At 45.9% G+C, this 24112-nt stretch overlaps 2 protein-coding genes across 2 annotated transcripts in view; both read right to left on the bottom strand.

The window, feature by feature from the left end:
- The window catches only part of snapc4 (small nuclear RNA activating complex, polypeptide 4), a gene marked incomplete at its 5' end in the record, with an annotated part of 16040 nt that extends 9624 nt beyond the window's left edge, over window positions 1-6416 (bottom strand). Inside the window, 13 exons of the mRNA XM_084439670.1 lie at window positions 95-201; window positions 1204-1354; window positions 1533-1697; window positions 1870-1942; window positions 2056-2157; window positions 2598-2679; window positions 2830-2908; window positions 3495-3635; window positions 5028-5171; window positions 5389-5420; window positions 5954-6050; window positions 6164-6198; window positions 6290-6416. Of these exons, the coding sequence (XP_084295796.1) occupies window positions 95-201; window positions 1204-1354; window positions 1533-1697; window positions 1870-1942; window positions 2056-2157; window positions 2598-2679; window positions 2830-2908; window positions 3495-3635; window positions 5028-5171; window positions 5389-5420; window positions 5954-6050; window positions 6164-6198; window positions 6290-6416 (1335 nt within the window). The remainder of the gene's footprint in view (window positions 1-94; window positions 202-1203; window positions 1355-1532; window positions 1698-1869; window positions 1943-2055; window positions 2158-2597; window positions 2680-2829; window positions 2909-3494; window positions 3636-5027; window positions 5172-5388; window positions 5421-5953; window positions 6051-6163; window positions 6199-6289) is intronic.
- A 1995-nt stretch (window positions 6417-8411) lies between these two features.
- pomt1 (protein-O-mannosyltransferase 1) lies at window positions 8412-15610 on the bottom strand (the record flags this gene model as incomplete). Its single annotated transcript, XM_084439753.1, has 19 exons — window positions 8412-8586; window positions 8740-8917; window positions 9074-9200; window positions 9498-9611; window positions 9775-9872; window positions 10035-10155; window positions 10333-10425; window positions 11256-11352; window positions 11514-11602; window positions 12075-12174; window positions 12328-12458; window positions 12618-12773; window positions 13078-13171; window positions 13337-13396; window positions 13821-13929; window positions 14367-14513; window positions 15025-15075; window positions 15174-15280; window positions 15489-15610. 19 exons carry the CDS (start codon window positions 15608-15610, stop codon window positions 8412-8414), a joined length of 2169 nt encoding a protein of 722 aa, XP_084295879.1.
- Between the last annotated feature and the right edge of the window lie 8502 nt (window positions 15611-24112).

Raw genomic sequence — 24112 nt, 5'->3', positions numbered from 1 at the left:
GCTGAAACAGCAAATTTCCTCCTACGGCGATCATTAAAGTTAATTTCTATCTTTGTGTACATGTTTAAGGGAAGTGCTGTCCTGCCATGCTGACCTTGTCCTCCTCTTTGGACCAGGGTCCTTTCTTCAGACTAGGTTCTAGAACCATCGTCCAGCGGTACATCAGCTGGCCCGGTTCCCGACCCACCATGAAGTACGACACTGAGGGATCATGGGAAGAAGATTAGGAACAACCAGTCCACGATCGAAAAATGAATACATTTCTTTTGGTCACTTAAGTCATGGTACGGAAGGAATAATAGTTCCTAGGAACTGGAATAAAATAAAATAAAATAAAACAAACAAACAAACCATCCATCCGTCCATCCATCTATTATCGATCACTGGATTCTGCCTACAGAATTTTCCCAGTCAGTTTGGAGTCGATTCGTATCGTTATAAGCAAGGAGAATAAACGCCCACTGGGGAAACACTGACGTGACTGTAAAATGTGACTATAAAAAGAAGCGTGGTGGGGCAAACAAGGAACCCTAGGGGGCGCTGTTGTATGGTAAATAGCCATGCAAAATTGTATTCACTTTTCAATTTAGGACTTGGCCTTTAAAGAGCCATACACCAGTGGAATAAATTATTTATGAAGATAGAGGTGAAGGTACTTAAGTTTGAAGTCCAGTTAAAAAAGACTTTTGAGATCATCTAACTTCCATAGTTTGACGTATTTCCGACTCAAACAGGCTATAGGGGCGGGACATAACGTTTAGAGGAGTTTGATTGGAACGTTGTCTAGTGGGCAGGTTATAACAACTTCAGACAGATTTGATAGACAGATAGCCTTGATTGACGGGTGGATGTCGTGAGGTTATTGGTTGACCTTGCTCTTGCATTGCTGATGTAAGCACTCAGGAGATTTTGTTTTACAGGAAGAAAAAAATCATAGGATTTGATATAATATTCCAACTAAACTGACATTTTGTAATTTTCGGGGGTATATGTTATTAAATAGGTGCACACTATGATCAAGGATGTGATCAAAAATGGGATTAAAAAAAAAGGAGTAGAGGAGGAAGGTGGGGGACATGCAGTAGGCAGGTGTAGGTGTATGCGTTAGTGTAGGTGGCGGTGTTTTGAAATCAGTAAGTGTGTGTGTTGGGGTGAGTGGTGGGTGTAGGAGTGTGTGTGTGTGTGTGTTTCAGCTGGCCTTACTCTGTGTGTAGGGGATGAAGTTTCCTACTCTCATCTTCGCCACCAGCTGTCTGAGGATGTCGTCTTCGTGAGATTCCCACACGCTCCTCTTGAAGTTCTTGGCGATGTAGCGCTGGTAGGTTTGTAGACACATGAAGCCTGTCCTGTTGGTCTGTACACACGCACGTACATGCACACGCACACGCACACACACACACACACACACACACACACACGGTTCATTTGTCTCGTCTGCTCGTTTGACACCAACGACTCAGGTCTTGAATGTGAGGCTGAATGTGGATTTTTTTTTTTAACTCCTCCAGTGTTCCCTGGCCCCACCCGCTTACCCCCAGGTGTGCTGCTATTCGCTCCCAGTTGCTGTATCTGTGCATGGCCGCCAACTTGCTCAGCTTGTCGATCTCCTCCTCCTTCCAGGTGTTCTTGTTGATGGACGGGTGGAGGAAGTTCTGCCAGAACAGCTTGATGTTGTCCGCCTCGCGTGTGCCTTCAAACTGTGGTGTGTGGGTATCAAAGTTGTTGAGGGGAGGTATGTGTGGGGGTATCAGGGAGGTTGAGGGGGGTTAGGGTATGGGTGTGGGTGGTGGAGGGTGTTAGGTTTGTTGAGGGGTGGGAGGGGCATGAATATTCACAACACTTTCAAGACAAGTAAAATACTTGACCTACATCAATATTGGAGATCTTCTGCCAATCATGATCATCATAGCGTCCACCTATCAGCTCCTCTTCCGTCTTCAATCTGTCCAATGAGAATCAAGCAGAAACCAGCGTGAACGAACCAAACTACCAGCTGGGCTATGTGGTGTACAGACGTATTGAATAGATAGATCATAGATTATAAATGTTTGTCACCTGATCTCCTCCACCTCCTTGTCCACCTGTATGAGCTGCTGGCGAAGGACCTCTCTGTCCTCGTGGTTTACCTTGGACATCTTCTCCATCAGGTAGTCCACCCTTCACACACACACACACACAGACAGGGGCTGAGTCAGAGAGAGAGACAGGCAGGCGGAGAGAGAGAGATACAATAGAGAGAGAGAGAGAGAGGGGGAGAGGGAGAGAGAGAGACAGAAAGAGAGGGAGAGCGGAAGAGAGAGAACAAGAGAGAGGAGAGAAGGAGAGATAGAGATAGAGAAAGAGGAGAGGACAGAATGAGAGAGATAGATAGATAGAGAGAGAGAGAGGAGAGAGAGAGAGGAGAGAGAGAGAGGAAGAGAGAGAATAAGAGAAAGAGAGAGAGAATAAGAGAGGAGAGAGAGGGAGATAGATAGTGAGAGAAAAAGAGAGAGAGAGATAGAGAGATAGAGAGAGAGAGATAGAGAGAGAGAGATAGATAGATAGAGAGGAGAGAGAGAGAGGAGAGAGAGAGAGAGATAAAGAGAGAGATGACTGACAGGGACAGTTTGGGCTGAATCAGGCGTCTCATCCCGTCCCTGACTATCGCCTGTTTCAGGAGAGTCTTCTGCCAGCCCATCCCTGAGAACAAACAACACAACACAAACAAGTAAACATCACCACAAACACATAAACAGCACGTCTAATTACTTAGATGACACAGGATGCAGGAGTTATGGTGTATTTGTTGTCATTTTCAGTTGTTGTTGTTGTTGTGGTTTACAAACTCACATTTTCTTATTTTGACCTTGTCTAAGCCTCTGGAGGCATTTCTGATCTTCTCCTTTGTCTCAGGATTGGCTGGTGGGCCCTGTGGGGGAAACACAAACCGCTCAGAGGTGGTGGCATCCCAGCTCATCATGAACACTCTACTAACTGCTTTGTCCTGCTCCTAATACTATCTTCGCTCATAGAGACTTAAAACTCTAGCTATAAGAATAATCCCTCTTTTATACCATCCTAGCTCACAGACACTGCTTTTATAGCATGTTCGTTCATAGACCATGTTAATACCTTAGCCTTATGCTGCTTCTTTAGCATCTTTGCTCACAGACACTGCAAAAGCTAGCATCCTATTTCTAAAGCATCTTCCCTCATAGAGACACAGACAGAAGCTACTGTAATGTCCTAAAACAGAAAAGCTTGTATATTCGTCATTATGATGATGATGTGGATTGGGTACCATGTGCAATGATATGCTTTGCTGTACCCAATGTGGTGCTCGAAACTAGACTACAGTCTCATGCTCTACCGACTGGGCAGCTCGTCACAAGGCTAACATCTTAGCCCATAGGCCCTCTATTTCGTAGACACTGTATTGATGGTAGCGTCCTAGCTCATAGGTCCACCATCTCATAGATACTGGAGGTAGCGAGGTTCTCCAGTGGTCCGCCTACCAGGCCTGTGATCCTGTCTTTGAAGTAGGGCTTAAGGAAGTGACCCAAGTAGCGCCTCTGAGGAGGAGGGTATGCGGAGCCGGCGGGGGCAGCGTTGCCCTCGGAGGGGTGCAGGCCGGACATCTGGGCCACCAGATCTTTCTGTGGGGGAGGGGTCAACACAGGAGAGCTAGTGTCACATTACTCTTCAAAAGTTCCCTGTGGTGCCCTGCCCAGTGCCCATACAGTGGTGTGTGTGTGTGTGTGTGTTGTGTGTGTGAGAGCAGTGTGGCTTTGTGTGTTACTGTGTGTTTGTGTGTGTGTGTGTGTGTGTGTGTGTGTGTGTGTGTTATGGCCCGTACAGACTACACAATTTTTTTGGTCTTTCACGATGGTTACCATGTCAGATAAGCCGATCAGTTGCATAAATTCTTGTCGTGGCTGCAACACTGGCAACACTACACGAATGACCGCAACAAATCATCTTATGCTGTCTTTCATGACCAGGCGCGTCATTGCATGAGTTACAGTAGGTCAAGTCATGGAGGAAGTATTGTATGCACTGTATTCAAGCTTTATTTATACTTGAAATTATGGTGGCAGGGTCTGTGCCAAATAATTCCAACTCCCCAGCAGAATCTAACTCCCCTTCACTATCTTTGAGTTTTGAGTTATCTTTTGACTGCCGAAACCATGATATGTAGGCTACCACAACTAGGCTATCTGCCTCATTAAAACAATTAATACAGTTGAAGTATTAGCCTGCCTGTATGTTTTCGTCTGGGATTCATCCCTTTAGTAGCCGACCATCCAGTGACCTAAAGCTAACCACAATAAATGTGAGGAGGGATAAATAATAAGCTATGACTTTATATGAATGTACGCCTATTACTTGTAAACTACCAAGTAACACTTCCAAGTGCTCTCGTAGTTTATTATCGTGGATGTTATAGCAGCAGCTAGTTCGCATTGCGATGTGGTCATCTTAAAACCTAAAATAGCCTCGCTTTTTGTGGCTTTTTGTGACAAGTTACTATCTTGTGATGTCCTGGTCTTTGCAGAGTGGTAGAAACTACTGTACAAACACTCATTTTGTCAGAAGAGCACAGATCAAACTAAACATGAAGGGGAGTGGGATTCTGCCAGGGAGTCGGAATTCAGCGCAAGCTGTGTTGCTCAGAGCCAAAGAAGAAAAATAAAATGAAGGAAAAAATGATTGTGGACCCGTTCCTGGGTGTCACGAAGAGGACAGTATGGGCTGTCTATCCTTGAAGGAGAACTTGAGGTAACGGATGTGTTAACATTTAAAGAACACCGTTATCCTATTGGTCAACGTCAAGGTACGTCGTAGGCATGGTGGCAGGAGATGTCAGACTAGGCAGGAAAACACAAAAAACTTGGACATGCTAGACTTTTTGTCGGGGTGTCGTAGGGCGTCCCAGACGCTGAATCTCTGATCTTCAATTATGTCAGACTACACAGCTTTTCGTTGTTCCCGATGTTCAAAATAGGGCCCGACGCTGGACACTTTGTCTGCGACAAAAAATCGCCCACCTGTTGCTTTATGTTGTCGGCCAGCAGTCTCTCCAGCTCCTGCATCTTCTCGCTCAGGACCTCCTGATAGACCAGGTTCATCTGCAGACACGTCTCCGACGTCTGGGGGAGCACCAGCTCCTCCTCCTCACTCTCCTCCTCACTCTGGATGGGGCGTGGGGGTGGGGGGGTGAGGGCAAGGGAGAGAGGGTGGAGGTGTAGTTGGGGTGAGAGAGATGTGTGTGGGAGGGGGGGTCAAGATGATAGAGCGAGGTGAGAGAGAGAGAGGGAGAGAGAGAGACAGACAGAGAGAGTGAAACCTGCTCTAGATGACTGTAACACATTCTGGGCCACAGTACACAGTCTCTGACAAGTCACTCACCCCTTCTGAAGCACTCCCTCCTCCATCCTCATCTGTTCAACACAGTGGTTGGTCACGGTTAGGGCAGGACCTTATGCACTACTGTACATTCACAACCTTTGTAGCAATTTTTGGTATATGCATGTGTGTATGAAAAATGAATAATAATAAAAAGTGATCTTCCTGTCTCTAGCACTGTGAATACTGGGATGGATACAGCCGGTTCACTTACTTACTAGAGACAAATGTACTTATTGTAAATCGTTTTACTGCTAAATAACTACAACGCTAATAGGTGATCTGTTGTAATGTGGTTACAGTGGCATTATAGGCAGTAGCCTACACTGGCCCTGCCTGTTGGTAGGTGGGTTACTCAGGGGTCCTGAAGGAAGCAATTGTTCCACACCCAAGCAAGTGGCTAGTTCTTTCTTAAAAACCTGTAGGCCTGCGAACTACATAAAATACTTCTTTATCAGCAAACAAGGTGTTGTCACTTTACTACATAATCTGTATCCATATGCTGTATCCATTAATAACCACACAGAGTCCTGAAGCAGGTATAGCTTTTAGAGATACTTGAAGTTACCAGGCAGAAGGTTTATGTTGGAGCCAAGAGAACGCTCCAATTCTTCAATCTCTCTCTGGACCCGCAGTCTCTCTGCCTCCAGATCCCCAGCAGAAACCTGCAAGGTTGGCCAGTCATCACCACTCTCCCATTCACCTGAAAACACACTCCTGACTACAAATTATATTGGCTAGTTGGCCTGGAAACTGATGTCGTTGGATAGTCTCTCACCAAATCAGGATTGGAACGGTCGTCGGATCCATCCTCTTGTCAAAAGAGATAACCAAAGAACAAGTTAGTTTACAGTAGCCAAGTCAGATTCGTCTGATTGAAATTGAACGGTGCCACTACACTCACCGGAATCATTATCTGAGGATAACGTTATGAGGTCCAGGGAGTTGCTCTCCGGGCCGAGGCTGCGCTCCAGCTCCAATATCTGACGCTCTATCCTCTCCCTCTCTGCAGCGAGGTCGTCCGAAGACATGGTGATGATGTACCTGTGTCGAGATGGCGCGATTGACAGTTCAGTTATCGCCGTTTTTATATTCAGATGAACATGATACAGTATCAGGTATCTCATGAACACAATCAACGACCTGCTACAAAGTTACACGCTGAGAACCTCACTCCATATCCTTATGCTTACACGCTAAGTTAATAGGCTAGTTATCAAGAGTTATCAAGGAATTGGCTTTAGCACGCCGTAGTGACCATGATATATATAAGCTGAATGCTAATGAATGCGCTAGTAAGTCATATGCACGTAACAAATTTGTCCTTAAACTTTAGAAAATATGCTTTATCACCTTAGCCTAAAACTAACCCTAGCTCGCTAGCTAGCTGAACTGATAGCAACCAAACTCTTACCGTAAGATGTGAAAACGAATGCAACTAACGTTAACTACATACACATTTGTAGGCACAATTTATGATGTTGCAACAATATTTTGGTCGTTCGATTTCTTTAGTAATTTAGCCAGTAAATGTGTCCAGTTTGCTCAATAGCGGCCAACTATCATTCTCCTGTGGACTTTGGGGGTTTCAATTTGCTTTCCGAGTCAATCCGCTGTTGGGGTCGCTTCAGACGGTGCTTGAGCTGGACGCAATTTTGGATTGAATCGGGCCGCTCCGCCCATACTGCTTAGTACCGCCGCTATTACTGTGCACCAAAACGAAGATTACGATTATTTTACGTTGGTGTGTCGTTTGCATAATACCCATGATGCATTGAGGAGTCATTTTCTTGTTTCAGATTGCGGTTTCTTTCTTGTCCATCGTTATAAAAAAAAAAACTAAAAAACAACATCAAATTGCACGTATAGCCAATAACACAAATCAGGTTTTTATCAAATACACCAAAACAACAGGTCCTTAGACCGGTACGTCAGGGAACGTCCCCGAAAAGAAATGTCACTCGACCTAGTGGCCAGAATCTGGAAACGGTAAATGTCAGTCGCTGACGTATAGTATATTACTTACTGTACATAAACTGTTGCATCTTTACATTGAATCACCTGCAGATCATATTTGAATGGTAGACTTTGATGTAGCTTACAAGAGGTTTCACTGTCCTGCTACACATGACATTTATGGCCCCTAGCCTTTACTACATCAATATTTCAGTCAAATGACAAGTTGTGGTTGTTATTCATTGTTTTCTTTATTCAAAAGTACAGTACATATAGTTACAGTGTAAGTTCATTCAGTGTTTGAGGTTTTATGTTCTGTGTTTCGGTAGGTTCACAACATGAGTTACAAGATAAGAGCATCATTTATTAGTCCCACAAAGGGAAATTGCAATTGTACAATTATATCACTCTGTATGCCTGGGAGACGTGTGTCTTCTCAAGAGCACTTCTACTAGCCCTAAAGTCCACTTCTCTGGCACGCTAGGTAGCTTGAAACCGAGCAAATCCTGTGTCTCATCTTCACATTCCCTTTGCTTTGGTACACAAAGGAAATTACATCATCCAAAGACGACTTCCCTTTCTGTAGTTCTTGGACAGACGACAGAGCAGCCCCTCAGTCAAGGGGTAATGTCCGTAGCCTATCGTCTGCGTAGCAGGTTGTCCCAGCTGTCTCTCCAGCCTGGTGAGGATGAGGATGGGGGATGGGGAAGGGGGGGGTGAGAGTGGAGGTAAAGTTAGGGGTGAGATCCGAAGTGAGGGTAGGAGAGTGAGGGGTGAGGGTAGGAGAGTGAGGGGTGAGGGTAGGAGAGTGAGGGGTGAGGGTAGGAGAGTGAGGGGTGAGGGTAGGAGAGTGAGGAGTGAGGGTAGGAGAGTGAGGGGTGAGAGTAGGAGAGTGAGAGGTGAGTGTAGGAGAGTGAGGGGTGAGTGTAGGAGTGAGAGGTGAGGGTAGGAGAGTGAGAGGTGAGGGTAGGAGAGTGAGAGGTGAGGGTAGGAGAGTGAGAGGTGAGGGTAGGAGAGTGAGAGGTGAGGGTAGGAGGGTGAGGGTGAAGGGGTGAGGCAGTGTCCGTAGCCTATCGTCTGCGTAGCAGGATGTCCCAGCTGTCTCTCCAGCGCAGCGCGGCCAGCTGCTCGGCGCTGAGCTCCGGTTGGCCGTACGTCAGCGGGCAGAAAGTCCGATAGGTCAGGAATGCAGAGCATAGCCCCGCCCCCACCAGCACGCACAGGGCTCGCCGCTGGGACGGGCACCTGGAAGGGACACACAAGACAGAGACTTGTGGGTGTGTGCATGTGTATGTGTGTATGAGAGAGAGAGAGAGAGAGAGAGAGTGTGAGAGAGACAGTGTGTGTGTGAAGAGAGAGAGAGAGAGAGTGTGTGTGTGTGTTCAGCTCTGGCCTCACCTCAACAGGTGTGTGTGTAGGTGTTCCACCACGATGGGAGTCAGCAGGATGAGGAAGGTGAGGGCAGGCAGGTAGTGGTACAGGAACAGGGTCTTCTCCATCAGGAAGAAGGGCAGGTAGTTGACAGCCCAGCCCCCGGCACACACCACCCCCGCCTGCACCAGACGCCACCAGGCATCTGGAGAACGGCATGGAAAGCGCGGGCACACACACACACACACACACACACACAGGTTTAAAACAGTTACTATTGGTTTTGCTGTCCAGTATATCTGCTGTTCTGTCTTCTATCTGAATAAACCTCAAGAAAAAAGGAGAGAGGACGACCGTCTACCGGCGGGGATGTCCTCAATCTGCCGCCGCCTCCTCAGCAGGTAGGACAGGAAGAGGAGCAGGTACGTCCCCAGCGACAGATTGGCCAGCGACCAGTTCACCGGGTTGCCAATCAGGTGGATCTGGGCCTGCAACAGCCAATCAGAGCAGCACACTGCGGTGCGAACCACCCCACACCTGGTCTCGGCATACTGTACACACGCTCTTAGGTAAAAGCTTTGAGGAACCCAGTCAGGGATGCGATCATCTAGAGAATTAAGGAAAGGAGTCACGCGCTGCGCTTTCCACAGCAAATGGGGAAAAGCGTTACAACTTTCCCCAGCTGCATTTTCTGGATGAATTTCCATTGGTCAGCACCTTACCATACCAGAGCACCTTAGGTCAGAGGAATGCAGTAGTTAACCAAGTACTTCAGAGGTGCTTACATTACTGGAGGCGTGCAGCCAGTACACTATGTTGGTATCCATGGTGATCCACTCCAGGGGGGAGGAGCTGTACTTGTGCTCCGACTCCTCCTGCTTCACCGTCAGCATCTTCCACTGTAATGGCAACAACACAACATCGACAGTTAGGGTTACCGTGGAAACCGCGGGGAGGTGTTAGGGGTTGTTAATGCGGCAACTATATAGCGGGTGGTGTAAGGGTTATCGTGGCAAGGTGTAAGGGTTACCATGGCTACCATGAGAAGTCTGGGGTGCTCACCTGCAGCTCCATGAACTTGGCCATGAAGGTGAGGTTACGGTTGGTGTCAATGTGTGTGGGGGAGTGAAGCTCCAGTTCTCTCTCCTTCTGCTCCTGACCTACACACACACACACACACACAGCTATCAACTATTGCAAAAAAAATCATTGCATCCACACAACACACATTAAATACTAGGAAATTATACTGTATAGTACCAAGTAAGGATCAGGGCAGGGGTTAGGGTAAAGGTCAAGGGTCAGGGTTATCAGTGACCTACTGGTGCCATAGCGATGCTCCTCCACGTTCCAGCCCCCGCTGGGCTGGTAGCCTTTATAGATCTTGTCTCCAACCACCTCCAGCTGCCGGAAGCCCCAGTCTGGTAACGCAGAGCCACTCAGCTGCAACACACACACAGGTTCAGGACTATGGTACACACACATGCACGCATATACACACACATACATACTGTACAAAAATACATGTGACATAATCACAGAAATATGTGTACACACACACACTGTGTGTGCAGTTATACACTTTACAGCCAGGGTGAAATAAGATGATGGTTGACACACCTTCAGCACGGCCGAAGTGTTGACATGAACCAGTCGTACTTCAGACAGGATGGTCTTCCACACCTGTCGCTCCTCCTCCCTGTTGGGGATGTCCTACACACACACACATCAAATACCGGAGGAATGCACACACACACACATTGTTGTTGGCCTTCAATGGTACAGTCCTACAAGTTACAGTCCTAAAGCTACTGTCTTGAGTTCACTGTCACTAGCCATTTGGGGCTATGAGGGTTGTACTGGTGTGTGCAGTGTGGTACAACAGTGTGTTCTGAGGGTGGTGTTCCTGTGAGTGACAGTGGTGTGTGTGTGGGGGTTGTACTAGGGTGTGTGTGTGTGGGGGGGATTGTACTAGGGTGTGTGTTGGTGTGTGTGGGGGCGGGTTATACTAGGGTGTGTGTGTGTGTGTGGGGGGGGGTTGTACTAGGGTGTGTGTTTGTGTGTGTGTGGGGGGATTGTACTATGGTGTGTGTGTGTGTGTGTGTGTGTGGGGGGGGGGTTGTACTAGGGTGTGTGTTTGTGTGTGTGTGGGGGGGGATAGTACTAGGGTGTGTGTGTGTGTGTGGGGGGGGGTGTACTAGGGTGTGTGTTGGTGTGTGTGTGTGCGTGGGGGGGGTGTACTAGGGTGTGTGTGTGTGTGTGGGCGGGATTGTACTAGGGTGTGTGTTGGTGTGTGTGTGTGGGGGCGGGTTGTACTAGGGTGTGTGTGTGTGTGTGGGGGGGGGGGGGGGGGGTTGTACTAGGGTGTGTGTTTGTGTGTGTGTTGGTGTGTGTGTGGGGGGGCGGGTTGTACTAGGGTGTGTGTGTGGGGGTGGGGGGTGGGTTGTACTAGGGTGTGTGTTGGGGTGTGTGTGTGTGTGTGGGGGGGGGGGGGGGGGGGGTTGTACTAGGGTGTGTGTTGGTGTGTGTGCAGTGAGGCTCACCACTCTCCACAGGTTCTGTACCGGCATGGAGACGTTGAAGTCGATGTAACCGGAGACCTCCTGGGCGTGGGGACTCATGGGAGCTGCGACATCGTGGCTGAGAGGCCGGACAGACAGACAGACATCTAGTTCAATACGCTGTTGCAGACGACGTAGGACAGGGTGCAGGACAGGACAGTGCAAAGACATGACGCACGCACAGACACACGCACAGGTTCGGGACGATGGTACTGAGAAAGAGCAGAGAGGCGGTCGTACGTGTTGAGGAAGCGTGATGTCATTCCGTGAAGCAGCTGGATGACGTCGCCATGACGAACAGGGCGGGGAGGGCTGCTCACAACAAGGTCCTGTCTGGAAACAAAACAACAGCAACAACAACAACTAGTCAACTGATGCAGAGGGTGACTGACCATCAAAGACTGTTGCTGTCAAGGCCTACTGTACTAACCTCCCTACTCACCTAGACAGTACTAACCTACTAACCAGCCTACCGTCCTGTCTGCTAACCTACTAACCAGCCTACTGTCCTGTCTGCTAACCTACTAACCAGCCTACTGTCCTGTCTGCTAACCTACTAACCAGCCTACTGTCCTGTCTGCTAACCTACTAACCAGCCTACTGTCCTGTCTGCTAACCTACTAACCAGCCTACTGTCCTGTCTGCTAACCTACTAACCAGCCTACTGTCCTGTCTGCTAACCTACGAACCAGCCTACTGTCCTGTCTGCTAACCTACTAACCAGCCACTTAACTAAGAACTAGGAATGACTGCTGCAATGCTATAGCTAATGGGGATCCGAATAAGCTGAAATAAAACTACTAACCTGCCTGGGTCTTTGACGATCCACCAGTTGTTGACGTCTTTGAAGGGGTAGCAGGTGACCTGCTGCTGGTGGGAGCTGCCACGCCCACTCTCGTACCTGCACCCCCCACACACAAACGCACACACACACGCAAACAACACAGCCCAGAACACACCGGTCACGCCGGGGTTATAACGCACCGCTTAACCCCGATGACAATGGCAGACCGGTTACCGTGGTAACGACACACCCCTGGTTTTTACCAGTCACCTGATTGGGTAGTTGACCTTGTGGGAGTGTAGCCAGCAGGGGACTGGTTTACTGGACAGGCTGCGCAGCGTCACCTGAGAGCCATACGCCACCTCCAGAGGCTGGCCCTGCGTGATCCTGGACAGGCCCCCCTAGACGGACACACACACGTACATACACGCACGCACACACACACACATACACACACACGCACACACGCACACACACACACACACATACATACATTACACACACAGTACATTACAGTACATGTACAATCTGTTGTCCGTCGCTGGGTCGGGGGTTCGTACCTGGAGGCTGGCCTGGAAGGCGCTGCTCATCATCTGGTCGTGGGGGCCGCTGCGGTGCAGCAGGCTGAGGTGGGCGTAGAAGAAGGCCAGGTAGAGCAGCGCAGGAAGCAGCACCAGGCTCAGGAACCTGACCACAGCCTGGAGCAACACCGCCCCCTGCAGGGGCACACAGGCAACAGCACGGCTGACTAACTGGCTGGCTGAATAGCTGGTTCACATCTGAAGCACACTGACTGACTGACTGACTGACTGACTGACTGACTGCTTCAGTCAAGACAAACGCATCAGACAGCTAAACTTTTCAGACCGCCTGACTGGTCCAGACAGCTAAACTAAAATGTTAATATCAGCATCAACTGTCATTCTTACACAAACACACACCACACACTCTCTCTCTCTAATCCACACACCTCCTGTATACCAGACACCCTTCTACACACCCCGTCGCTCCCAGACTCACATGACTCCTTGCTCGTTCTCCAATCAACTGCCAGGTGTGAACTGAAGCCACGCCCAGAAGCAGCAGGTAGGTGAACAGTCCCATGTACTTGACTCTGACCAATGAGAGAAGAGTTCGTTACTAAACGTACAAGTTCGTTTCATTTTATAAAGTCATTGAAAATGGTTCCTTTACTTTCCTTTAACACACTCAAACACACACACACACCGCACACACACACAGACTGTATGGTTTACAGATTATGATTGACAGGACTTACCCTACTGCGCAGGCACAAGATACTCCAGTCAGCAGCAGCCATGCTATAGAGACTGGGGAGCTGAGGGAGAGGAGGGAGGAGTTGTCAACCACAACACTCTCCCAATATCTATCTATATAATAAAATAAATGGTATATGGAGTGCACTTATCCAAAGCGCTTTACAATGACCTCTGTCATTCGCCCATTCACACACCGATGGCGGCCATCTGATTTGCAAGGTGCCCAGCCTGCCCATTGGGAGCAATTTGGGGTTCAGTGTTTTGCCCAAGGACACTACTACCGGGAGGATCTGGAATTAAACCGGCAACCTTCCGATTCCCAGATGGCTACTCGACTCTATCTCCCGAGTGACTGTGTTTGCTTTCCTTGGCCTCACCCCTTTTCTGGGAGGACAGCTCCACACATCAAATCGGAGTCAGGGTTAGGCCTGAGTTAAGGTCAGGGTTTAGGATCAGGGTCATGGTTCATGGTCAGAGGGTCACCTGTTGTGCGTGTTGTGGAAGCGGAGGTAGGACAGGACAGCCAGCAGCAGGAAGAAGGTGAGCACCGACTCCAGCAGCATGAAACGGGACTGGACGATCAACGAGTTCTCTGGGGAGACGACAACAGTATACACACACACACACACACACACACGCACACACACTTCAGACAAGACGATAGGAATAACCTGACGTGCAGCCCCACATCGGGGTGACAGAGTGATAGAGAGAAGAGAAAGAGATAGATAAAGAGATAGATAGAGAAAGACAGAGAAAGGGAAATCTTGGAGAAGTGAGAGAGAGAGAGAGAGGAAGAAGACGGCAAAGCGTGAGAGAGAGAGAAGAGGGAGAGGTGAGAGGAGAGAGAAGTGAGAGAGGGAAAACATGGAGAAGTGAGAAAGCACTTAAAGTCACAAGACAGACGAGAAAGAGAGAACTAAGGAGGACAGAAAAAAGAGATAGACTACGTTGGCAAGTTAGAGGTCAGGGCTAGGGTTCAGGGAGGTCAGGGTTCAGATCTAGGGGGAGAGGGTGAGGGTGCCGTACCCAGCAGCAGCAGCAGTGCCGCGGCCAGGGCAGAGAGGTGAGAGAAGCCCAGCTCCACCACCAGCTGGTAGGCCAGAGGAACACACAGAGAGCCCGCCAGCGCTGGCACCACACGCAGGCTCCACACTGGCACGCTGCTGGGGTATTCTGCAACAACAACAACAACAATAACACAGGTCACCACTGATTGTGGTGATGATGATGGTGGTGTGTGTGTGTGTGTGTGTGTGTGTGTGTGTGTGTGTGTGTGTGTGCGTGCGTGCGTGCGAGCGTGCCCCACATTGAAGTTCTGGGGCGGCTGTAGCTCAGGAGGTAGAATGGGTCGTCCAATGATCGTAGGGTCGGTGTTTCGAATACCGGCTCCCTGTCCACATGTCGAAGTGTCCTTGGGTAAGACACTGAAGCCCAAATTGCTCCCAATGAGCAGGCTAGCTGCCGCCATTGGTGTGTGAATGGGTGAATGAGAGGCCACCATTGGTGTGTGAATGTGTGTCTGAAAGGGTGAATGAGAGGCCTTCATTGTAAAGCGCTTTGGATAAAAGCGCTGTATAAGCGCAGTCCGTTTACCATTTACACATTTCATGGTGCACACATTTCAGTGTCTGTGTGTGTGTGTTTTCAGCAATGCTAAAAACAGAATCTAGCTACATTCACCTACCTGCTCCAATCCTGTTCCAGATGAAGTTTCCGTCAAAGCCTCCCAGGTATGCTGTAGACCGAAGAGAGGAGATTGTGCGCATCGTGTTATGATGTCGACCTGTCCTACAAACTGTACGGTTAACAGACGAGGTGCCGGGTCTCACCCACCTCCCAAAGCCAGGATCATGTGTCCCAGCGGTGGGCCGCTCTCGTCTATAAAGAAGACCTGCTTCATGTAGAGGGAGACAAACTGGCCATAGTAGACCTCGTCGAACCTGTTGAACATAAGGGGTCAGGCGTGAGGACAGGTGTGTGATGTCATTTGTGATGAGCAATGGTATACTATACAGTAATACTATGTTAACCAGTAATATGCCATCATATACAATATGACCATGATTGTGATCATGGAGGCCAGTATCAGTGTGAGTACAGCAGCTCAGCTAGAACTAATTTGCAATCTCCAGCTACTACTGTACTCACACGACAGCTTTGGGGAAATTGATTCCATGCAGTCTGGTCCAGAGTCCAAGGGTTGTCACGAGCACCAAGACAACATTGATCTCTGCTTTGATCAAGAGCGGCAGCTTGATTGACGACAGCATGGCTCACGCGTGGTTAGGACAGATATTGTCTTTCTGAAGTAATGGTAAAAATTTATATATTAGCTAGTGCTAGATTGCTTGCTAGTTAACAGCTGCTATCTATCCATCGTTAGCTAGTACTGTTACGTAAACAGCGTGAACATGCAGCAGAAGGCTAGCAACCTAGCTAAGTTAGCTAGCTAAATACCTTGCCAGCTCCGTGGCTGAGGAGGCTTTTGTGTCCTGCTCATACAATGTCATGAACTACCCCTGTACCATACTGCAATAATCCTGTTGTTGACCTCACTGATAATAACAGTCGAGGGGTCATGCATTTAACTTTGAACCGTATCAGTGCTTGATATGTTTTGGTTCATTCGTTCTAAGCATCTGTGCTCCTGATCTACTTCTCATGCCTGATTCACTGTGCTCTACTGGAGAGTCTGTTACCGTGGAGACGACTCGAGCTAAAGAGCGGACATTCAATCGTTCAAGATTTCTTTATTTCTCACATGTAACGTACGCGTGCAGTCACAGTGAAATATTGCTGCCGACGCCAAGATTATGTTCAATAACAGATAGACTCCAATAATCAATTGACAAATTACAAACTTACAAGTTACAAATTTACAAATTACACAATACCATTTCTATACAGTAGGGGTAAGAAATATAAATATCGGTCTGGATGGATTGGGTACATAGCCTAGCCTACTATATATGGATGTGAATAAATAAATGAGTAAATAAATGGGGGGGGGGGGTTATGTACATACTATAGCTATAATAAATAGTCCGGGGGGCAGGGGTATAGGCTATAGACATCATTTACATTTGCATGTGGTTATGTTATGTAGGCCTACACTAGATATTCTATGCACACTAGATGTTCTAGATTGAGTCATTCAGGTGCCGGTTGGCTTGCTGAAAGAAGCTCTTCCTGAGCCTCTCCGTGCTCGCCATGTGAGTGCTGTATTTGTTCCCTGACTGTAGCAGAGAGAACAGTCCGTTTGGCTGGGGTCTTTCAAGATCCTGTTGGCCTTGGTCTTGCATCTTCTGGTGTAGATGTTCTCGAGGCAGGGAACTGTACCACTCTATGTAGGGCCTCGAGATCCTGAGAGCTGCTGTTCCTGTAGCCTACCAGGTGGTTATATTTCCAGTCAGGATACTCTCTATTATGCATGAGTAGAAGCTCCATCGAATCTGGTGGTACGCTCTGAATTTCCTCAGTTGTTTGAGGTGGTACAGTCTCTGACGTGCTTTCTTCACTACAGTGTGTGTTGACCATGTCAGGTGACAGGTCCTTGGTGATCTGGACGCCAAGGTACTTGAAGCTCTCTCTACAAGGGTCCCATTGATGATTAAAGGGGTGTAGTTCCTCTCTTCCTCCCAAAGTCCACCTGCATCTCCTTTGTCTTGCTGACGTTCAGATGGAGGTTGCTTTCCTGACACCACTGGGTCAGGAATCTCACCTCCTCCAGCCTTCTCGTCATTGTTGGTGTTCACGCCTATCACTGCTGTCGTCTCCAAACTTGACGATGGTACTGGTCTATTGGAGTCAAAGATGGCTGTACAGTCGTGTGTGTACAGGGAGCACAGAAGTGGGGACAGAACACAGCCCTGGGGGGCTCCCGTGCTGAGGGTGAGGGAGGATGAGGTGTGATTGCCTACCTTCACCACCTGGGGTCTGTCTGACAGGAAGTCCAGGATCCACTTGCCAAAGCTGAACTGTAGTCAATGAACAGCAGTCTCACATAATCTGACACATTCCGCTTGCTTTTATCTAGAGCACTTTTGCTCTAATTCACACAGAACTGTGTAAAATACAACATATTTTATTATTTGTGATCTGTGGATGGTTGGTTTTGTCAGAAAGAACAGATAGCAGATAGGTGTTAAGGTGAAGAAAACACAGCACCCACCCAAAGGCCGATGTTTTCATGTTTTAGGACCTTTTTTGCAACCTCAGCAAATGTTTTCAAATCAAGACTAAAAACTAATCTTTTTAATATTGCTTTTAAATGAATGTATTATTTTCTAAATGTATTTTAATGTTAGCCTAGTTGATGAATGTATATATTTGTATATATGTATTTGTATAAATCGTATATAGTAATTCTTATGTAATGTAGTATTTAATTAATGTCAGAATGTATAATTTTCAGTGTTAGTTGATGAATGTATCTGTAACCTATGTATTTGTATAAATCGTATATTATTTTGCAATGATGAGCACTTTGTGTTACCTTGGCATGAAAAGTGCTACATAAATATTATTATTATTATTGTTGTTGTTGTTGTTATTATTATTAACTCACATCCCAGTGTGCATGCAATGGATTTGGAAGTAAATTACAGTGATGTGTTGTGTTCCACAGAATGTCAAACATTTCTGTAAATTGAAAGCATGTTTTGTTATGAGCTAGTATATATTATTAGGTGGGCTAGCTTGTAGAAGCTAGCCCAACTTGTGATATTCCCACTATTTCTTTCTTTATTATAGTTCTCCCCACTTTTTTGAACCTCAACTAGTTCTTCATACTTTGTGCTAGAAACTTCATTCAAACTTTCAAATGTTCATGATGTTTAGCTGTTTCAGGGATCCATTCAGATTTTTGATATTTTTTTTATAGTTTTTTAGAAATTTAACTTTTAAAACTATTTTTTGTCCTATTGAAGCGGCTTGAAACTGCTTTTGGAATGTTCAGTAACTTTATGTTTTTAGAGTGGTGGCAGCAGTTGCTTTGAAAATATTCACACATTTTGTAAACTGCTGGCACTCCTACAGTTTTGACAGCTCAAACACATATTATATATCGAAATGTTCACACAACTGCTGATTCGTACAATGTAAGTATCTAAGCTGTGTGACTTATAGTTTTCGCTGTATGACGATTTGTTCGGCAACTGCGCTCCCCATTGAAACGTATGGCGAGTGAGTCAGTGAATTCTGTGTGTTCTGTGCTTTGGTGCTGTAGAGCAGTGCTGCTGCGCTGTGGTTGATATGGTGACAGTTCACATATTCTTGAACTAGCTGTGACTGCTAAAAAGATGTTGGTGGCTTGTCATCGAAAATCTATTCAATATCCTGTTATAGGCGTAGTTCTTAAGTTAAATTGCATCAGCACCTTCATTAGTCTACTTGAATTCCCTATTTGTACTGTAACACTACTTGAATTTTATAATCCTTCTTCTACTTTAGTACCAGTAGTAAGTACTAACTGTGGTAGGCTATTTATTGTATAGTTTATAGTAGTTTTTTAATATTTAGTTATATTTATTATTATTGGTAGTGCTAACAGTTATATTTGTAGCTATAATAATAATAGCAATTGAGTTTATAGTAGTTATATATACAGTAGTTATAATAGTACTGGCAGTAGTTGTTATATACCCTACCTCTAACAGTAAGGTACTGTTAACCCTAATACTACTGTTAACCCTTACCCCACTGCAGTGATGATCTGTTAATGTAGGGTAATCCTCTCAACAGGCATCCTTTTTATAACAGTAGTAGCATTCACCTCAACTTCCATACCAACACCTCCAACAACTACTGTGGTAGCATTTGTATTCCTACCTTCCTTCCTAAGGCTACTAACGTCCGTCCTACCATCCTACCTTCCTTATATTCAAATACATATTCAGAATGACATTCAGACTGTAAACTAATATTTATACCTTTTTTGAGCTATTGAGCTTATTAAAATGATGAGTCATGAGATGTTTAATCTATTTGTGTATTACAAGCAGTAGTTTTTTGAGAAAAAAATTATTTAGTAGTATTGGTAGTGCTAACAGTTATATTTGTAGTTATAATAGTAATAGCAATAGTGTTTATAGTAGTTATACAGTATTAACAATAGTTAGTAGTTATAATATTATTGGCAGTAGTTGTTACAACCAGCTTCAGCAACTAGCCCACCTCACATTTTCTCCAGGAAATGTATTTTCTAGTTATTAAATATTGTTTGGTGGTGAATACTGAAAATTGTAATAGATACTTTGCTTCTCTGTCAAGTGATTCTAAACAAATCTAGGTAGCTAGCTAAACGTTTAGAAAGGGCCTGTGACGTCTTGCCAGAATCGTTCATAGAAATCTTCCAGCTGTTCTGCTTTGGCGCCACAGAGAGGTCTCGTGACTAGCAACGGTACTCGGACTCCCGCCTCACCACCAGTCAGACAGAAAGCACGCTAACGTTATCCAGTCAGACGACGAAAATTTGAGTTTCTTGCTTCTATTAATTCGTTTTCGTGCTTCTATTGATAAGGTAAAGCAACGTTATATGTTTTAGGCAAATGTATATTCAAAATTTGTCCAATAAGGAGTTTGGGCACACACACTTGTCTTGCTAGCTAAAGTTTGAAAAGTTAGCCGGTTGCTCCTCACTGTTAGCTAATTATCTACGTAAGCATTAGCAGCTATCTAGCTAGCGAAGTATGTTAGCAAAGTGAGCTAATTTACGACCAGCTAGCTAAATATGAGCAAATAAACACTCTTATGGTAGCTAAAATACTAATGTTACTACTAAATTTGACACCGACACAGGTAGCAAAAGCCGGAGCGTCGACGACCAGCCAGAGGGAGCTGAGCGAACATATTTTTGCCAGAATGAGCTGTTCAGACTCAGAGGAGGTGAGGGCAGATAATGTTATTGTAGCTAATCGTTTATAAAACAAATTTTAGCTATCTAGCTCATACGCGCAGTTTGACTTTTTGATCAGGGGGGGCAGTCAGTCCCAGCCCCCCCCCCTCCTCATCAAATAGGGATTATAGTGGTAAAAATACGTGCCCTGCACGGACATTGGAATGCCCATATTCTGTTACAGCTGCATGATTGACCCACAACATTTAAAAACAGTGCTTATTATTTCCAATATCCACGTTTCGTTCAACTGCGCCTCCGCTGCTCCGTCCATTAGCACAAAAATTTGGAATTCGTTTCAATATAGCCTAGGCTACTTCAAACAATATTTTCCAATAAATTCTTCCAAAAACTAAAACGGAATGTATGCTACGCCTTTCATGCTTCAATGTCGGGATGTGTCATTATAAACAGCGTATTAGAATCCAGCAATTGCCTCTTCACATGTAGCCTATCTGCATTTATATCAAAGAATAATCACCAAAAGAATAATAGTGCGTGCATAATCGATTTGACAACTGGACAATGGATACTTGCACAGATATGCAGTATGCAACAGTTCGTTCATGGCTAGCAATGGTAGGCCTACAGCTATGGGATTAGCTCATGTTTGGGCTGTCAAAGCTGCCACTCTTATGTTGCTATAGCCTACAATTATCAGAACAATATGAACATTCAGTTGAAGGTTTTCCATCCACCCATAACTGGATGAGGAATCAGCACAATCAATTCTCACGCAAGCAGGAGCCGTTCAGTGCATTTCTCTGATCCGGTCGCAACCCAGTCTCTAGAATACATTTTGGACGCGTTGCAGAAAAGTTTGCGCATCTGGCCACCAGGGGGGGCAGTGCCCCCCCTTGCCCCAGCCAATCTGCGCGCCTGATCTAGCTGAGCTATACTTGTGAGGGCCTGAAATGTCGGCCTGCCTTGGCTTTCTGGCCCGGTGTTCTGAAAAGTTGGCCTACCTTCTCAGGATGACCTACCACCCATTATATTATTCATGGGTAGCGCATGTCGGGTAGGAAATGTCTAACAGAATTCCTAGGACCCATTTTATTGTGTTTAATTCATGGGTAGCACATCCTGTCAGGTAGGAAATGTTGATAGATATTTATATATATATCTAACTAGCACTTGTTGTAGAAACTTGGGAATCCTGTTTTTAGACTAGTGTAATCGGCTACAAAACCACCATCTAGTCATCAGTGAAAATAGTCGCTGCGCACATCCCTAATTGTATGTATGTGTATATACCATTGGTATGGGAGATTTAATCACACATTATTACTAAAACTATCTCATCATTATTATTATTATTATTTATATTTTTTATTTAAACTTTTTTAACGATCCCGTGCCCCCCCCCCAATTAATCTTTAGATTATTTTGGGGGGCCAAGTTGAGAACCACTGTGTAAGTGAGTTAACGTTAATTATTTAGCTATGAACTGTTGCTAGCAGAACTACCTAGTGCACTTAAATTTTTTAGAAAATAGTCAAGTTAGTTAAAATACATGGTTTGCTTTCATTGGAGTCATAAACCATATTTGTTCCGTCAGGAGTATGAAGACCTGCAGACGCATTTCTCCAAGATGGAGTGGTCTCGTCTGGAGAAATGGGAGAAGATCCGCTTCAAGAACATGAAGAGGAATCACCTGGCTATGCTGGCCATAGGTAAACTACCCTCATTGTTATAATCAATGATAATCTAGCTAATGCTTTTGAAGGAATTATTTGCAGGCATCTTGATTTTAACCTCCCCTCCTCCATCTCTCATCTCTATGTGGTAGATCTGTTTTCGTTTTAAAATGAAAATGTATTAGTGCAAATGTAGCCTGTGTGTGTGAGTGTGTGATATGTCTTATAAAATGAGTGATAGGAGGGTTTGTGTGAGTATGTACACTTGTAAGTTTCACTGAGTGACATAATAACCCTGTGTGTGTGTTTGTAGCAAGTTAACCCCATGTGACGTGATGCGTGTGTGTGCGTGCGTGTCAGACCTGTCGAAGAGAGAGTGGCCGAGGAGCCACAGGTCAGAGGTGAAACTGTACTGCAGAGGGAGGAACCTTAGAAACAGACCCATAGTCGACTACACGGAGGAGCCAAAAGATGAACACTACCTGTGTAAGAGTGCTGCTCTCTCTCTGTGTATCCCTCTCTCTCTCTCTCCTCTCACTGTTTATTTCTCCTCGGTCCCTCCTCTCTCAGTTCTCTGTTTATCTCTCTTCAATCTCTCTTCTGTTTATCCATCTCCTCAGTCTCTCTTTCTCCTCTGTTTCTCTATCCTCAGTCTCTCTTCTCTGTTTATCTCTCCTCAGTCTCTCTCATCCCTCCCTCATAGGTTCACAGTTTAGTTTTTCTTTGGAACCTTGGAACATTCTAGAACTTGTATGTCAACCCGGCTTCAGTCACAGACACACAGGCTGTCCGAAATGCCTGCTACCTGCTATATAGCAGGCGAGAAGTAGAATGCTACTTCAAAACTGTGCCTGCTACCTCTCGCCTGCTATTCTTGCCTGCTACCTCACCTGCTATAATCGGAAAAAACGGCGAAAAACGTAGCATAGTCCAGAGCATGCTATTCTTGATGCTACGTCACTGTTCAGCGAAATTTTCAGGACAGCTGTCATGGCCGACGCCAGTAAGCAGTGCAAGTACCTGCCATCAAATCACGATTCTGTGAAATATATCGTTTCGAAAAATTATTTATTTATCCAGGCATCTTAGTTTTAACAGTTTCATTATAGCGGAGCAGGTTATATTTGCTCGTCTATGGTATTCATTCTGTTCACAACTTCGCGATCGTACAGCCAGGCTACAGAGCTCCAGAAACCCCTATGCCAAGCCGAGCTGCATTACATTGTGGCCGGCCCAGAGTCCTCTACTATGACTACGGTTTCTGGAGCTCTGTAGCCTGGCTGTACGATCGCGAACTTGTGAACAACATAAATACCACAAACGAGCAAATATGACCTGCTCCGCTATAATGAAACTGTTAAAACTAAGATGCCTGGATAAATATTTTTTTTTCCGAAACGATATATTTGACAGAATCGTGATTTGATGGCAGGTACTTAACAATGCTAATGCAGGGACATGCAATACAGCAGGGAGAGCGGTGAACGCTCATTAAAAATTCACATGAACGTGTAATAATAATAATACCCTGATGTTTGATGCCGGGCGTATATACTGGGCGTTGTGGAGAAATAAAAATACCACAGAAAACTAACCACAGGTTCGAGGTCTGGGTAAATTAGCGCCTTTTCGCCTCAGCGTAACGACGTAACCCACGCATTCCCGTCACCTGACTCGAGTAGCATGCTACATTTTTCTCGCCTGCTATATCGTTTTTGTGGAGTAGTAGGTACTATATAGCATGCTACTTCTCGCCTGCTATATAGCAGGTAGCAGGCATTTCGGACACGGCCACACTCTTTTACCATCTCGTTGTCCGTTTATTCCTTTTCTCTCCATCTCTACCTCTCTCTTTATCTCTAATACACTACGGCTGAATCCCATTTCTCATTTTTACCCCTATCCCTACCCATTGCCCCTAGGGAGTGTTGAGGGCTAGTGGGTTGAAATCTCCCCCTATGAAATGGGACACCCCTTCAAGGCCGATACGTCATCAGTAGGTCCTCTAGTCTAATCTGCCGGTCTGCACAGAGCGGTAACAAGTGCAGGAACTTTGTTGGTGGACTAGTTAAATTTCGAGTGTTAGTCATATAGTATCTATCAAAGGGGGGAAATGCGACATGGAATTGTGTGAAAATGCAGGACTGTCATGCACAAATCAGCCTTAAAACAATGTTGCTAGCTAAGACATTACATGCCATAGCGATTTTTTGCTAGGCTATGCTTGTTATAAAGAAAAG

Source organism: Borostomias antarcticus (assembly GCF_949987555.1).
Source record: "Borostomias antarcticus genome assembly, chromosome: 6".
NCBI lineage: Eukaryota > Metazoa > Chordata > Actinopteri > Stomiiformes > Stomiidae > Borostomias > Borostomias antarcticus.
Note: the sequence above shows the minus strand (reverse complement) of the source record. Positions and strands in the feature narration are given on the sequence as shown.